General features: G+C 39.6%; 1 protein-coding gene across 2 annotated transcripts in view; it reads left to right on the forward strand.

The window, feature by feature from the left end:
• Positions 1-1,654: 1,654 nt before the first annotated feature.
• Positions 1,655-15,240, forward strand: part of rab28 (RAB28, member RAS oncogene family) — a 28,831-nt gene continuing 15,245 nt past the window's right edge. For both annotated transcript variants that reach the window (XM_072436001.1, XM_072436009.1), the window contains exons 1-4: positions 1,655-1,867; positions 4,758-4,854; positions 8,021-8,109; positions 11,372-11,501. In XM_072436001.1, coding sequence (XP_072292102.1) covers positions 1,793-1,867; positions 4,758-4,854; positions 8,021-8,109; positions 11,372-11,501 — 391 coding nt within the window. In that variant the 5' untranslated portion in view covers positions 1,655-1,792. The remainder of the gene's footprint in view (positions 1,868-4,757; positions 4,855-8,020; positions 8,110-11,371; positions 11,502-15,240) is intronic.

Genomic DNA, 15,240 nt, shown 5'->3' on the forward strand with positions numbered 1-15,240 from the left:
TCATAGACTTGACAGAAGCAGACACGCACCCGTCACGCAAATGAGCCCCGCGCACAAAGCAAGTGCGTCCAGCTCAGGACACATCCGGACTTTCGTTTGTCTGCATGAAAACTGTCTATGGCACAGAGTTTGGACTGTTTGATGTAGATGTCCCAAAGACCACACAGAGGAGAGTTCCAGAGCCAGAGTTGTGTTCATACATGTGCAGATCATGTCTGATACAAGGACTCTGCGGCGTGCTCTCCTTTCAACCCGCTGTCTCTGAAATGCAAACATTCACATTCCTGTGTCTTCTTGTTATAGCTCTATATGTGCGTTTGATCATGCACTCGATACGGTCAAATCATGGAAGATTTCATATCTCATGTGTAGGATTTATTTGGCCTGGCACCGTCATTACGCACACGCGTGTCCGACTTATTTATTACGCATTATGCGTTTTATTGTCGTTCCATTTCATAGGCATAGTTAGTATAAAGCCCCTAGAGCTACAGTACATTAAGTTATGTTGGTTTGTAATAATCATTAATTGTTTTAATAAGGAATACTCATGTTAGACCAATGCATTTTACCACGCGGTAAGTGTTTTATCTTACAATAGTAAATCATATAAAACATTGAATTTAGGTTTATCAGTTGGCGTGAAGAAGCTCAAATTTACTGTCCATTAAACACAAATCCAGGCAAATTTATAAGAGATATATATTGTTTTTTTTTGCCTGTCCTATGGCTGGGCTGTAAAGAGTGTTCTTGTCATGGTGCAAAGGACAGGATACTGCAGTTGACTCAAGTGCAGTATTTTCTTTAATAATCTTATATTACCGGGCTGGTCAGGTGGTGACTCCTGCACGCGCCGCAGGGACAAAGCCAGTCTCAGGTCTTTGATTTCCGCAGTGCAAAATGTAAACTCTTCCTGGACTTCTGCAAGCTCTTTTGCAGAGTTTTATGCGAGTATCACGCGGGCGAGGAACGTTGTTCATTTGGAAGTATTTAACAGAACAAAATGTGTATCTCCATGTTTCAGACAAGCCTCTATAGTATTTTTTCTTATATACCTTGCCTATTTATATTAATTGGTATAAGACATGCAGAGACAAATATGAAACAAACAAACATAGATGGATATAAAATAAATCAAAACAAAACGATGGTCTTATATTAATTAATATTTTGAGGATATTGCTGTGATACCTAACATTAGGTATTAGGTTAAATTATATGCAATTATACGCGTACGATTTGGGAGTGTGTTTAAATAATAGGCTAAAATGTCATGTTGTAATACAAAATAATACATTTCCATCTACAAAATAAAGATAAAAAGCCTAACCTGAGAAAACTATTCCCTGACCCCATATAAGTATTAGTATTATCCCGCGTGTTCCAGAGTGCACAGGCCAAAGATGAGACGCTTTAATGCCTTTTCTCTAATCCCCATGGCAACCGGAGCGCGTCAGACGGAGCGCGTTACCACCATCAGTTGACTTCCGGCTAAGAGAAACCGTCTACACAGAGCAGTCATTCGGACAGCAGTATTTGACAGACATTTCATCGATAAACGTTGTGTTTTATCGTCGCGCTCGACACAATAAATCATCCGCAATCATCGCCGCGCAGTTCAGAGCCGCGCCACTGCGCATGCGCCGTGCCGGAGGAAGAGTCAAAATGGCGTCTGTCGCTCCGCTCAGCACATATTTAATCCACAGATAATTGCCCAGAAATGCGCGTTGAAGCCGTCCAACATCTCTAAGGCGCGGGTTTTTCTTTGTCTTTACACGAGGAGCGCATCGCCATGTCGGACTCCGAGGAGGAAAGTCAAGAACGACAGCTCAAAATCGTGGTGATTGGAGACGGTGCGTGTGGAAAGGTACGTCAGCCCCATGGTCAGCCCGCGGGAGCTGTGCCCTCTTTGGCTTAGAATATGTTCACAAAACGCTGCAGTTGTTGTTGTTGTTGTTGTCGTCGTGAATCCCGCGCACACACTCGCCACGCTGTTGTTTTGTCTGCGCGTTCTGATCCAGCGGTCACCATGGCGACGACGCTAATGTGCATGCGTGACGAACCTCTGTCTGCACACTACTGTCAGTTTAGTAGAAAGAGCACAAGGGATTTCACGTTTAGTAGGAAAATGGAACACGTTTAACCATTACAGCCGATTTGTTTATCCATTTTGATGTGTTTGTGGTTGGTAAACAGATTAAAACAACGTGGCCCCTGATGTTCTTCTATGGTTATGTCTTCTGTATAAAGATGTGGAGCTCAGCATGGGGAATGATGTCAGCTAGGGACATGCAGTGCTTTGTTTAGCTAAACCTCCAGGTCATTAATGAATCTCCTTGTCCCCTGAGGAAAGTAAATGACTAGCACTTGCACAAAAGGGAAAACAAATTACAGGTTATGTTTACAGGCACAACAAAAATCTTAGTTATCAGATAATCTAAATGACAACAGGTAGGAGACATCTGATGAGGGCCATTGTATTTCCTTTTGACTGTTGGTGTTAGTGCAGGTGAGGAAAATGACGCAAAAATGGCTAAAAACTAATGTGGCAAAATGAAACAGAATGTTAAATCTATTGTACAATTCCTGGTAATGTGTCTTCAAAATGCAATAGATATTCGTGCTTTGGTTTTAAATTGATCCTATTTTTCTGCACAGTCCTGTTCTAGTCCAGGGTTAGTTCTGGGTTTAGTCCTGGTTCATCCCAATTTTTGAATGTGTGTTGAAAGTGTGAACGCACCCTAAAGATCCACTAACTGACTGACTTTTGGATGATCAGATTTCTCTCCTGCATGTAAACACACACCAAAAATCTGATCTGATCATTCGAGTGATCTGATTTATACTGGCCATGTAAACGTACCCAGTGTGTCTATTTGTGAAAAAATGAGATTTTCTTGGGGTTATAACAAAGCCTTCTCATATTACGCTGCATTAATAAGCCTCCCTCCACAGTGTTGCCAGGTGTCGGCCGTGTGAATGACTGACCTGCCTGTTTGCATTGTGGGGGGGTCAGAACAGCGGCGTTGCCCCCCTTTTTGAGCAGCCATTTGTGACTGACGGCTTGAATGCCGTTTCCCTCTTATTAATGTCAATTTGTTGAGCAAATTGACATTGGATCAGTTTTTCTTGGACTGCCATTTTCAGCGGTTTGTGCTCAGAAACGTAGGGAATAGTCCAGCTGAACTAGGCGTTTGAACAGGGGAGCACTGTTCTGCGCTGAAGTGGTAAAAGTAGGACCTTCGTGCAGCCCCGCAGACAAAATGAAACAATCCCGTTCTAATGGAATCCTTCGCTGCGTTACACTCTAATTCCAACAGTTTGAACAGATTAAGTAGAACAAAGAGAAGAGCCACACAGCGCTCTCACTTTTCGGTTGCATCACTTGAGCACTGATAGCTCAGCCGTGTTTCCCTCCCCGTCTCTTGTTTTAGTGGACGTTTTCCCATTTCCCGGCATTGCTATCATTGACCCAGTCAGGAGGATTACGCCAGCTTTTACATTCGTCGGTTAGTTTCAATTGTATGGTGGAAAAAAAGGACTACGTTTAGGGAGGAAAGCCAAGGGACTGGAATGCCAAGACAAATGGCCGACTAGGCCAAAGTGAGCATGTGGAATAGATTGTTGCTGTCTGAACCTGTTATTTTTGTGTTGTCTGTGATTGTTTAGCCTACTTAAATGCCTGATTTTCTTCTTGTTGCGTCAGTCACATCCAGTCAGTGTCCAGTCCTTCAATGACCAGAGTATTCTCTAAAATGTGCACTGTAAAATATTAATAATACATTTACAACATTGCATTTTGTCATTATTAGTTATAATTTATCCAGAGCTAAATAGTTCATCATAATCTGAGCAAAGGTTCATGCATTATTAAAGAAATGACCAGATTCTGAATCATTTTACAGTAGTATATGGAGGAAAAAACAAACATTTCGATGCCATGCCCCACAACTGGGCAATTCTACTTGAATTTTCTGTTTAGTTTACCCTGTATGTCTACAGCATATGCCTCTAAAGATAGTTAATAGACATTCAGAACTTTTTTCCCCTGTCCTCATCCATCAAACAGAGTTCTGTTTGGCACATCAGGTCCATGCTGTGAATTCCCAGGGATTTCAAAAGCCCTAACATGAGAATTGCTCCCTCCTTCAGCACAACAGGGACAGTGATGGAAGCTTTATAATTTGTGGCAATTATTAGGTCTGGAGTCTGGAGACATGACACATAGGTGACACCTGTTTTTGTAATCCACATCCATTTTCACATGTCACTTCCACAGCTGAGTGCTGAGGCTGACATCAGCTTACTGTCCAGTCAATCATGGAGAATTTAGAGGTGCTTGAAATGGATTGGTAATGATGAGATTAATAGCCTGTTACTCACATTGCCATGAATTATAGCTGTGTGCAGCTGGAGAAATGAAAGTGGAGTTAACAGAGAGCAGAATAGCCCAAAAGCTTAGCTTGGCCCGTGGACAGGGTGAATATTTAGTTCTATGCCGTGGTATGCATCTAGTAGTTCTGCAAACCATCAAAATAAAGGATTCAGGAAGCGCTTTAATATGCGTATTTACTCTGGAAAAAGTTTAGCAGGATCTTACATTCCCCCATACTGAGTGCACTGATAGTCAGAGCTGCTGGTGTATCCAGTATCATCATCTACTGTCCCAATGTTTTAACACTTCCATGTTGCTTCAGGTGAGACACTGCAAAAACAGCCTCTCACTTTCTTTTTGTCTTCTTTTGTCTCTGTTTTAGACATCACTCGCCACCAGGTTTGCACAGGAGGCCTTTGGGAAGCAGTACAAACAGACCATTGGTCTGGATTTCTTTCTGAAGAGAATAAGCCTTCCAGGTGAGACACCTTCACAGTAGTATAATATTAATGCTGTTTGTTCAGGGATTTGCCATGGACCCCACATAAGAACTAATTGAACAGTTTTACTCCAGGACATCCTGTGTTTTCCATTTACATTATTAAATAGATCATTTAAAGTTTTCTGTTCTAATTTTTTCCAGAAATATATTTGACTTTGTCCTTTATTGTTGGTTGTCCCACTTCTCTGCCTTTTGAAATCTCCTCTCCAGAGAAAACACCACACTCTTTCTGCTCCTCAAGGCCAGTTGACAACTTCAGGCCAATTGGGCAAGTCATGCTCATAACTCTGTGGGCTCAGGGCAGAGTAAATATATAAAGATTTTATATTCCTATCACAGACCCCCAAGTTCAACTCTTCTTTGTGCTGAACCGCATAAAACAGTCATGCTAATATTTGTTTATAGAAGTCACAGAGCATTCTATGTTTCCTTCAGATTAGTAAAATACATGTTTATTGACCAATGCCATGATTAGATGAAAGCGCCCTGATTCACCATAAATGTGAATTTACAGCATTACCTTAATGCGACTTACAAATCATTTCTAAAGCTTGGAACCACTATCCTTTTATTTCAATATTTTAACTGTAGGTGAGGATGGATGAAGTGTTATATGTAGTGAGTAACTGTGAGTTGGCTGGAGAATTGTATTTAGATTCTGTGTCCTTTTCAGCTTAAAATTCTAAGGAGAACTTAACCCCAAAAATGTGGCGGTGGAGATGGAATGAAAAACAAACTTCTGCGGATGCCGTTCCCAATAAGAGCCGACTAATCATCGGACTGACGCCTCACAGTTTATTTCCACCGGCCACACTTATCTGACTGTAACCTTTATTTGACTACGTCCATCCTTCCCATTAGAGCACCACCAACACTGGGCCGACACAGGACTTGTTAAATGGGCCATTTTCTGGGGAATTGAGTGTTGATGAGCTGATGAAGAGGAGCGAGCAGGGTGGTCCCAAACGCGGTCAGGACCACCACCCTTTGGTTGTGCCGGCGCGGGCGTGCGGCTCTGTGGGTCTCACTGGGGCTGTAAGGATCTCTTTGCAGCGAGGAGGGGAGAGTAGCCTATAGCCGCCGCGGGCCCCCTCTCACCATGAAGGCCCGGCTTGTCAAAGTTAATGTACATTTTCCAGCGCGGGAAGAGGTGAGGTGAGGCGAGCGGGCGCACAAACAGCCCTCTCTGTGTCCGCCTCCACAGAACAATACGTGTTCCAGATGTCCGGGCCGAACCAGAGAGGTGCAAGTGCTAAAGGAGACTTGACAAGAGCCTGGAGTGAGCGGACACGTCTCTGAAGTGGCCCTGTCTTTGTCAGGTGTCGTTCGGTGGAGTTATGCAACACGCAGTCAATTAAGGCGGCAATTTGACCGCTCGCAATTAGGGGGGAAATTGCAAAAACGACAAGAATCATAAGTCATCTGCAAACAACATCGTGAACCTGTAATTTAGACGTATGAAACTGGTTATGAAATGCACACGATTGTTTTATTGGTTTAGCAGTTTGAATTTCAGTTCAAATGTTGTTGCGCCTGAAAGTGTTTGCTCTCTGAAAATAATCCGGAATCCAAAAGAAAAATTACAGTTGCATCGCTTTTAAAAAAAAAACAGATTTATACAATTGTTATGGCAAAATCGTTCAGCTCTCATGTGCAGTGTTGGAAAGTAACTAAATACATGTACCGAAAATACAACATAAAGCTGTTTTAATCCTATGTCACATTTATTTTACATCAAATATAATGCTACTCATCATGAAAGTATTCAAAACACAGAAGACGGTACTCTTTGATTGTTAATTAATACGTTTTAATGCAGATATTCAGTATTTTGTAACTATAAAATACATTTTTTAAGTATTTTTAATCCAATAGTAAAATATACGGTAATGTCTTTATGCAAAATATACATTTTTAAGATGTTTTATTTTGGACAGTAGTGATATTTAAATAGTTTAGACTACCCTGCTTTACATACATAAAAAGGTTTATTCACTCTTATGAGCACAAAACTGTGCTCTGTAAAATGGCTTTATTACCGGTACTGTAATATATTTATCCTGCTTTAATAAACAAATACAGGAATTGGGATTTTTCAAGTGATTCTATTGGGCTGCTCTTTCTCTAAAAGCCCTGAATCAGCACGGAGCAGCGGAACATAAATAAAGAGGGTGTCTGAGAGGTGCGGATGGGCCGGGATGGCTTTTTATAACACCAAGGGAGCGTTGTTCGTGGTGCCCCTCTCTGTAGCTTTACATTGACACTGTATAGTCTGGATGTAGTGACTGTGAACCGCCACACTTCCTCCTGCGTTTTAAAAAGGCGACTTATGGAGGGTTGAGTCGTCCAGCCGTGTCCACAGTGTTGGCTCCAGCTCGGCCCTCGGCCCTCGGCCTCCGCTGTCCCCCGTCCCTCAACCACACCTTGTGTTAACTCCCTTTTTCCTAGAAAGGACAACTTGTCTGTTTTTCTCACTTTTTTTAAGTTATTGCTATTTTTTAAACAGAACGAATATCTGATTTATAACGATAGTCAAACAATATTACTAAATGTGTTAAAACATGTATTTAAACGTATCAGTTTAGGTTTAATTATCAGACAAATGTGAAATATCAGTCAGATGCATGACAAAAGTGCAGAAATATAATTTTATACACTTATTTGGAAGATCTTTTGTAGCAATTTATTCCACTATAAACTATACTCAATATATTTTTTTTGCATAACTTCAAAACAACATTCACGATATTAGAAGTGTAAATCTTTCTTTACGTCCGGGCACAACGCACACAGAAATGCACATTATTGTAACTCAGTGCAGAGAAAGTGTTAAATATAGTTGAGCATACCTATTCAACCTCTGGATGGATATTCTTGGATTTGAAGTGCGAGTGAACTGCCAGATAAAGCGCAATGCCTGAAAGATTAATCGCTGATTTATAGATTTCATTATGTACAACAACAAGCTTGAGTTTTATTATAGAAGTCGCTCACACAAAATGTAGGCTTGAGTTTCAGCCGACTTCTTGTTTACAGCAAATTCTGTGCTTTCGTCAAAACAATCAAGGTATTCATTTAAGAAATATACACGCTGTTGTAAAGTCCAAAAACGGGTCCAATTGTTTGTCTTTGGTTTGCTGTAGGTAATCTGAACGTGACGCTGCAGGTGTGGGATATCGGAGGCCAAACGTTGGGAGGAAAAATGCTGGATAAATACGTCTACGGGGCTCACGTAAGGTGACACACAGTTAAACTTGCACTCACTGCACTTTGAGGCACGGCTTGAACATTATTAGCTGGTGAAACAGACCCAGAAACCACCCTCAGTGTTAGGGCTGCACAATGTATCCCAAAAGTATCGATATCGCAGAGATTTACAGTGCTTTTTTTTTATGAAAATGTGTCTTTTTACATGAAAAATGCAGATTGTATTATTATTTTCCTAACTTTCTAAATCAGCCTTGATTTTGTTGTGGTTTTGAGAGAGTTTGAGCTGAAGAAAACACTTTGAACAAGAAGCAAACGTGTTCACCTTTTAAACTTTAGTCCAGTTGACAGAATAAAAATAAATAAATAATAATAATACATCAGTTTTCTGTAGTGCTTTTTAGAGTAACTCAAAGACACTTTACCTAGTTGGAATAGTCAACAAGACAACTGACAACTGTCTTGTAAATTAAGTCATGCACATTTTTAGTTTCAATTTAACTGAAATTATAGTGTTGAAATATCTATCACAGTAATTAACGCTCAATCGCAATCTTTTCCAATATCGGGCATATTTCATCAGTGTGGTTCTTTATTGTTACAATCATATTCACTTCATCCGTTCAAACTCTTGGTTCTGTAAATACATTGAATTAATTTTTCCCATAGATAATTAAAAGTTTGATAGCTTGTTAATCAGCAAATTTACCACAAGATCTATCGTTTCATTTGAATTCCATATGAATACACTTTTCAAGGGAATATGATGATATATAAGATTGTTTTTTCACCAGTTTGGCAACGTTTACGGTATAATGTCACTTCCTGCTTTGACATGGGTAGCAAATATGACTTCGGTAGAGGTAATTCCACAAATGTTTCCTAGCAACCAGCTTGTAAACAAGGGCCAAAATCCATTTTAAATTATACAATAGTTATGATTTGACGAATAATTACAGGTTTATTTTGTTGTTTGTTGATTGTTTAAACATACCATAGTCATAAAAAGGTGCGAGTTGCATGCAATAGTCTGCATGTTTCATAGAATGGCACTTTTTGATGACATTGAGGTGGAGGTATGCAACGGATGAAAAACTATGGTAATTATTTACCACTGGAACTATCTCAACAAACAATTTGAGACTTTCACCAAATTTTAAGTTTTAAATTACCGGTAGTGTGCTTTTTGGACCGAAAACAAATGTTATGGACATTAGATAACGTAAAGCTGGTGCCTTTGGACTCCTAATAATGGATTTTTTTAAATGTTTATGGGGAAAATGAATGGGAAATGTATTCTATTACTTCCAGAACCACAGCAAGAACCATATACACTTCTATATCTCTCTTTACTTGTTTGTGTTGCTCACCTGCAGCACGTCTCTTGTCTAAATCCTCTTCGTTAGCCCACACTTGTGCTCCTGATCACACTCTAGAAGCATAGTTATAATGACCATTTAAACATTGAATCAATTAAGTAAAAAAGGAATGCAGTGGTCTTTTCTCAGTGATGGAAAAGCCTCGTACATCATTGAAGTTACAACACGAGACTGAGGGAGTGTTTTCACTGTATGGAACCTCCGCACCTATTGTTGTGCCTGCGCCTCAGGTAATCAATCATACTTGTTTGGAGAAACCAGCAGTAATTGTGCGAGGTGTAAGCTGTCGTCGCTGAGCAGCCTGTTGTGACAGTGGAACAAAAAGCGACAGACACCAGCTCCGTCGTGTTGCATCACAAAGCGCGAGGAGGCCAGACAGCACATTTCCAATCCCTCTTAAAAGGCATTAAGTGAAGAGGTGAACACCGAGCTGCTGCATAATTGCTTTTCCGACACTAAGGCCTTGTCTGTATCAATATTGTGCTCATTTTTACCTTTCAATTCTCTGGTTTAATCATATGGCTCAATATTAGGAAATTACAGTATATTTAAAACAGTATTTATAGAACAAAAAACAGTACAAAAACAAAACAAAACACTATTTACACATTAAAATAATCCGTCAAAATTAAGGCATTTGAATGAGCACTTTCATGGCCTCGCATTGAAGTGTATTTCTTAATTTCGGACGTTAATATAATAAAACTAACTGTTATTTCCGTATTCGACCAGGCAAATGATTATTTCTATTGTACATTGAGACTTTTAAAATACATTTTTAACCAAACTAAGATCATAATATGGCGATTGAAGTCTTCTAGATAGATAATATTTACAATTTAAGTCAATTATTGATTAAAATCTGAAATTGCTTTGCCTTTATTGACATTTTATGCCACTGTCTTTGTTATAAAAAGGTTTTAATGTATGTGTCTTTGTAGTCCAGATTACGCTTATCCAAATACATTTTATGATTATTTTTTTTAATAAGTTTAATAAATGAATGTTATTCGAATGCGGTTTTCCATAAGAGTTCCTGATATGTTAGCTTCTGCATTATAAAACAAACGTCACACTGCTGATTTTCCATTCTTCTATGTTCATGTGTCCCTTTCAGATAAAACTAATAAATAAATGAAAAACAAAAAACATGCATTTTTAATAGAATAATGAAATGACATAATGATTCAATTGTCAAACAGCATGTGAACAAAGAGGACACTAGTCTGCCAAAAGCTGCCCACATCACACGTGGCTAATATCACGCAGCTTGGACAGTTCTGTGAGGAATAGTCCTTTTATTATGTCCCATGGCCTAAAAAGTGAAGCAGTGCCACCTACTGTTCCCTTTCCTTACTGACTCAGACCTGGCAATGCTTTTTCCATCAGGCTTAAAGTGCCTACGACAAGTTAGACTACTTAGTGAACTAAAATGCAGTTAAGATAAATATATTCAAATTTTTGCTAAAAGATATATGCAAATTTTATCCCAGAAGAGCAATTTTTTAGGTTTATAATGTTACTTCCTGGTTGGATGACATCATATTAGGGGATTACCTTGCAACCACAAATCATTTTTTTTTTAAATTTGACGAGTAGAAATATATGTGAGCACCTTTTATTTTGTTGAATTGATGTTTAGAGAGTTAAAAAAGTTGTTTCGTTTGTTTAAATTATGCATAAACGTCGGCTGGAACGATGTCACTTCCTGTCATTTTCAACAGATTTGTCAACTTTTCTCCACAAATAGCTGCTCGATTGGTGCAAAACTGCTAACTACTAATAACACACCAAATAAACTGAAAATGAGAAAATCCTCAAAACCTGTCACTCACACTTCAACACAAGCGGGATATTAAACACGTTGTCAGTTTTCCCCACGTCACACGCGATTCTCCCTCTCCACAGGGGGTCCTCCTCGTGTACGACATCACAAACCACCAAAGCTTCGAGAACCTGGAAGACTGGCACACCATGGTGAAGAAGGCCAACGAGGAGTCCGACGTGCTGCCCGTCATCTCGCTGGTAGGAAACAAAAGTGAGTATTCCACCACCCCACTAAAACCCTTATCTTCTCATTCAAACAACATCAGTTACAGCGTTAGGTTATCTTCTATTTACACCACTCCGCATTTCCCTATTCGTCCGGGACATTATTCACCCCGCGCGCCTGTTTGTGTGCGTGTGGGAGTGAGCGGTCATTGATCAGCGTGATAAGGCGCGTGAGGTTCGGCGGCGAAGGGAATGCCAATGTTTGAACTTTCGGGGAGGGACTGACGGTGATGGAACGTGGCGCAGACCGTCGGACGTCGAGCGGCTCTCCTTATCGACCGCCGCTCCCTTACTCCTCACCGGAGACCTGCGGCGTCCCTCGTGAGAGCAGCAGACGTTAACCAGACTGTGACGACTCGTGACAAGGCACAAGAGTTATGGGAATGTGCAGAGGTGGGTAGATTAGTCCAAAATTGTATTCAAGTAAGAGTTACGTCAAAATGATGGTGCTGAAGTACAAAGGAGTGGTCCAAAAGTGAGTCAAGTAAGAGTGAAAATGGAACCGTCTGGATGTTCCTGATTTATGATTGGACAAAAAAGACAAACAAATGTGAAAAACTAAATAATATCTTAAGGTAAGGTAAGAAACGATATATTCAAATAATTTAATATCATCAACATAAAGCTTTTGTTACTCGACCAAAACGTTTTCTCCCGTTACGTGTACATTTAGGAGTCTGATAAAACCAATCCCAGTACAATTTTATTCATAAAGTTGAAGTAAATGTAGTTGAGTGCTGCCCAATTCAGGTCATACGAAGTTTGAAAGCTTTTCTATATTTCATATATAGTATTGTTGTCAGTCAAAATGGCTTTATGATTTAGTTTGTAATTAAATCACTTCTCACTCACACATTTAATAACTCTTATGTACTACAATCTCAGATGATGAACGTTTTTTTCATAACATTTTAGGATCATTTTTCTAATCGATTAGTCTAGTGATTACTGGTATTCTTTTGATTCATCGATGAGTCGCTTAGAACGCAAAAGTTGCGTGATGAAAAGATTTTAACTAAATTTGACCCAGATGGAGCTGAAGTGAAGCTGTTTGAGGATCCTGGAGGAGCACTTTATGGACATAAACACTAAATTTATCGGTTTTCCACATCATTTTCGTGGCTCAATTTCCGTCATAAAAACAGGTTTTCTCAGCTCATGGCATGAAACCTATCATCTCTACCATGAAAGTTGTAGTCTCAACTTCTCAAAATCTGACAGTATGAGTATTGACATTTTGTAAAAGTAAAATTTCTCAGTCCAATTTACACCCGCTTTCTGCAGTGTTATTTGCAAATGGCCCAGTACAAGAGCTGAACGTCCAGCAGTGCGATTAGGTTTGCAAATTGTCACAAAATTAAGATTCTGTTTCAGGGGGTGTGACATACGTAGAGGTAATTCCATGACTGTTACCTCACCTTACTTAGGCAATCGATGTGACAACACCTTTATTTTCTATAATGAGCGTTTAAAGTGTCTGAATAAATGAGTTCCTTACTCGTAAATTGTCCCAGTATTTTTGATGGTTTGCTGTATTGATGGCACAGAGGGTTTCCTTTTTTTCTCCCTCAACCTTTCTTCACAAACTGCCGCTTGACTCATTCCACCAAATGGCGTCTATAGCAGGACACTCAAACCCATGATCAGGATTACAACTTTTACCCAGCACAAAAAGAAGTGACTGAGGATATTGTGGCAGTTTTTTACAATTTGCTCAATTGTGACCATTGCTACTTGGATTTGACAGCCTGGGTGCATAGATCCACCTTTACTCGTGATAGACATTGATTGCGGTGATATACACAGGAAGCTCTCGGGAAAGTTACTCAACAGGGAGCATAGGTCACACTTAAATGTGTCTGCGTCGAGCGCATTCTCCTGTCCGTGGCCAAGCATCTCTTAATGCCTGAGGGCGCCTCTGTATTTAGGCTACGTTGGGGCTCTGTGTACATTCTAATATCTAAGTAGTGTATATAGCACTGTTAGGCCCCATATGCGGCTCTCACACACTCACTCTCCTCCTCTAATAGCTCGATCGCTCAGAAAGCTTCACGTGTGTTTTTCTGTTACTGCAAACTGGAAAAAAGAAGAACCATATCCCACACCGATCGACCCACAAGGACCCATCAATTACCTTTAGAGACTTTAAGAATGCCCGAACCATCTCATGCACCATAGCGTTTTAGAATTTGTACACATTCATTCAGCGTAAACATAGTGCATTTTATATTTTCATTATAGTCATTTTTGCAATCATTTTTTTTTTTCAAATAGTTCCCATGACTTTGGGTAGTTTGTTTGTCACAGCGAAAATAGAACATAACATAACAAGAGTCTTAAGAAAACAGAGTGGATTTATGTCTCTGTGAGGGGAGATTCTGGTGAGAGGTTTGTATTGCCTGTTCTAAGATAAACTTAAGGTTAACAGTGGTCGTAGAAGTCACGCTCCGCAGCCCATGGAACTGCTGCATCTATTATAGACGTTGGATTACAAAGCGGTGTTTAAGCTTTTATCACCTTGCACCCAAGTATTTTGTCAAATGCAATATACTGTATGTTCAGATGTAACTGTAAAACTAACTATGTCTTCCAAACTATTCTCTTGGTCGTAAAGGTCAGGCTGGGCAGGTTTATTTAAGAATAGTGCACTCCTCGTCCCTTCATAAATGTTTCTCACATTTTTGAAATCATGACACAATATCAGGTGGTTAATTTGACGTTGCGATTGGACTCGCAGCAGCAGCAGCTTTGGTCAGTGTTAAACAGACACAAATGATGAAATATTGACCCTTTTAAGCTCTTAACACTGTTCTAACATTGTTCCATCATCAACAACAACAACATACCTGGAGAAGCATTTAGCTTCATTCAGTTTGAGGAATCCTGTTATCCTGATATCTGAAATAGCTCTGATGTGACTGTTTTTAAATCCATAAATCATAAATCTGTGTAACGTCCATAACATATTTTCTTTTTTAGCACTAGAACATCAGATGCCAAACTAAATGTACTCAAGAGCATGTTTAAATGCTAATAACGAAACAAATAATGCATAATTTTCCCCTTTTAAAATGCGCAACTTGACTTAAAAAATGCATAAAGCTATTGATACTTTACAGTTAAATTACTCCGAGTTGAATGTGTTTCTGTGGAGGATAGTTCCACTCTGACCATGATAACACATTGTAAACACAGACAAAAAGTTTCTACAAATAGTCTGACAACCCAAGAAATACTATATTGACTTAAACGAGCCTTTTCAGAAGGCAGCGATCAATACGAGCGTTCATGATCCTGTTTAGGTGTTTGCTTTTTAACAAAACAGGTGAATGTGACTGAAAAAATGACTTGTTCAACTGCACAAACCAGCTCAACCGTCGTAGTTCCGACTAAATAAGCTATTTATGGTCAGATTGTGTTCAAATCAAGTCTCATTTGAGTAACTGAACCTCAGACGACGCTCCAGTTGATGGAGTTGATGATGCTCATGTGAAGGGTCTTGATATATTGTCTTGTGTTGAACAGTGCGCTGTATAGACCAAATGGTTAATTTCACATCAAATTTCTATGATCAAAATCAGACCCGACATATCTGCAGAGCTTATCCACCATCGGTTATTCTGGCCTTTGGCTTTCATTGGCCATGAAAAAAATCCTCATGATAAAATAAAACTACTGCAACGTATTTTATTTTGATTGGTTTACCCTAAATAGTGTAGCTTTAG

The sequence above is a fragment of the Eucyclogobius newberryi genome, unplaced genomic scaffold, assembly GCF_026437365.1.
Source record: "Eucyclogobius newberryi isolate DKJ021-1_F unplaced genomic scaffold, fEucNew1.0.hap1 SCAF_11, whole genome shotgun sequence".
Lineage (NCBI taxonomy): Eukaryota > Metazoa > Chordata > Actinopteri > Gobiiformes > Gobiidae > Eucyclogobius > Eucyclogobius newberryi.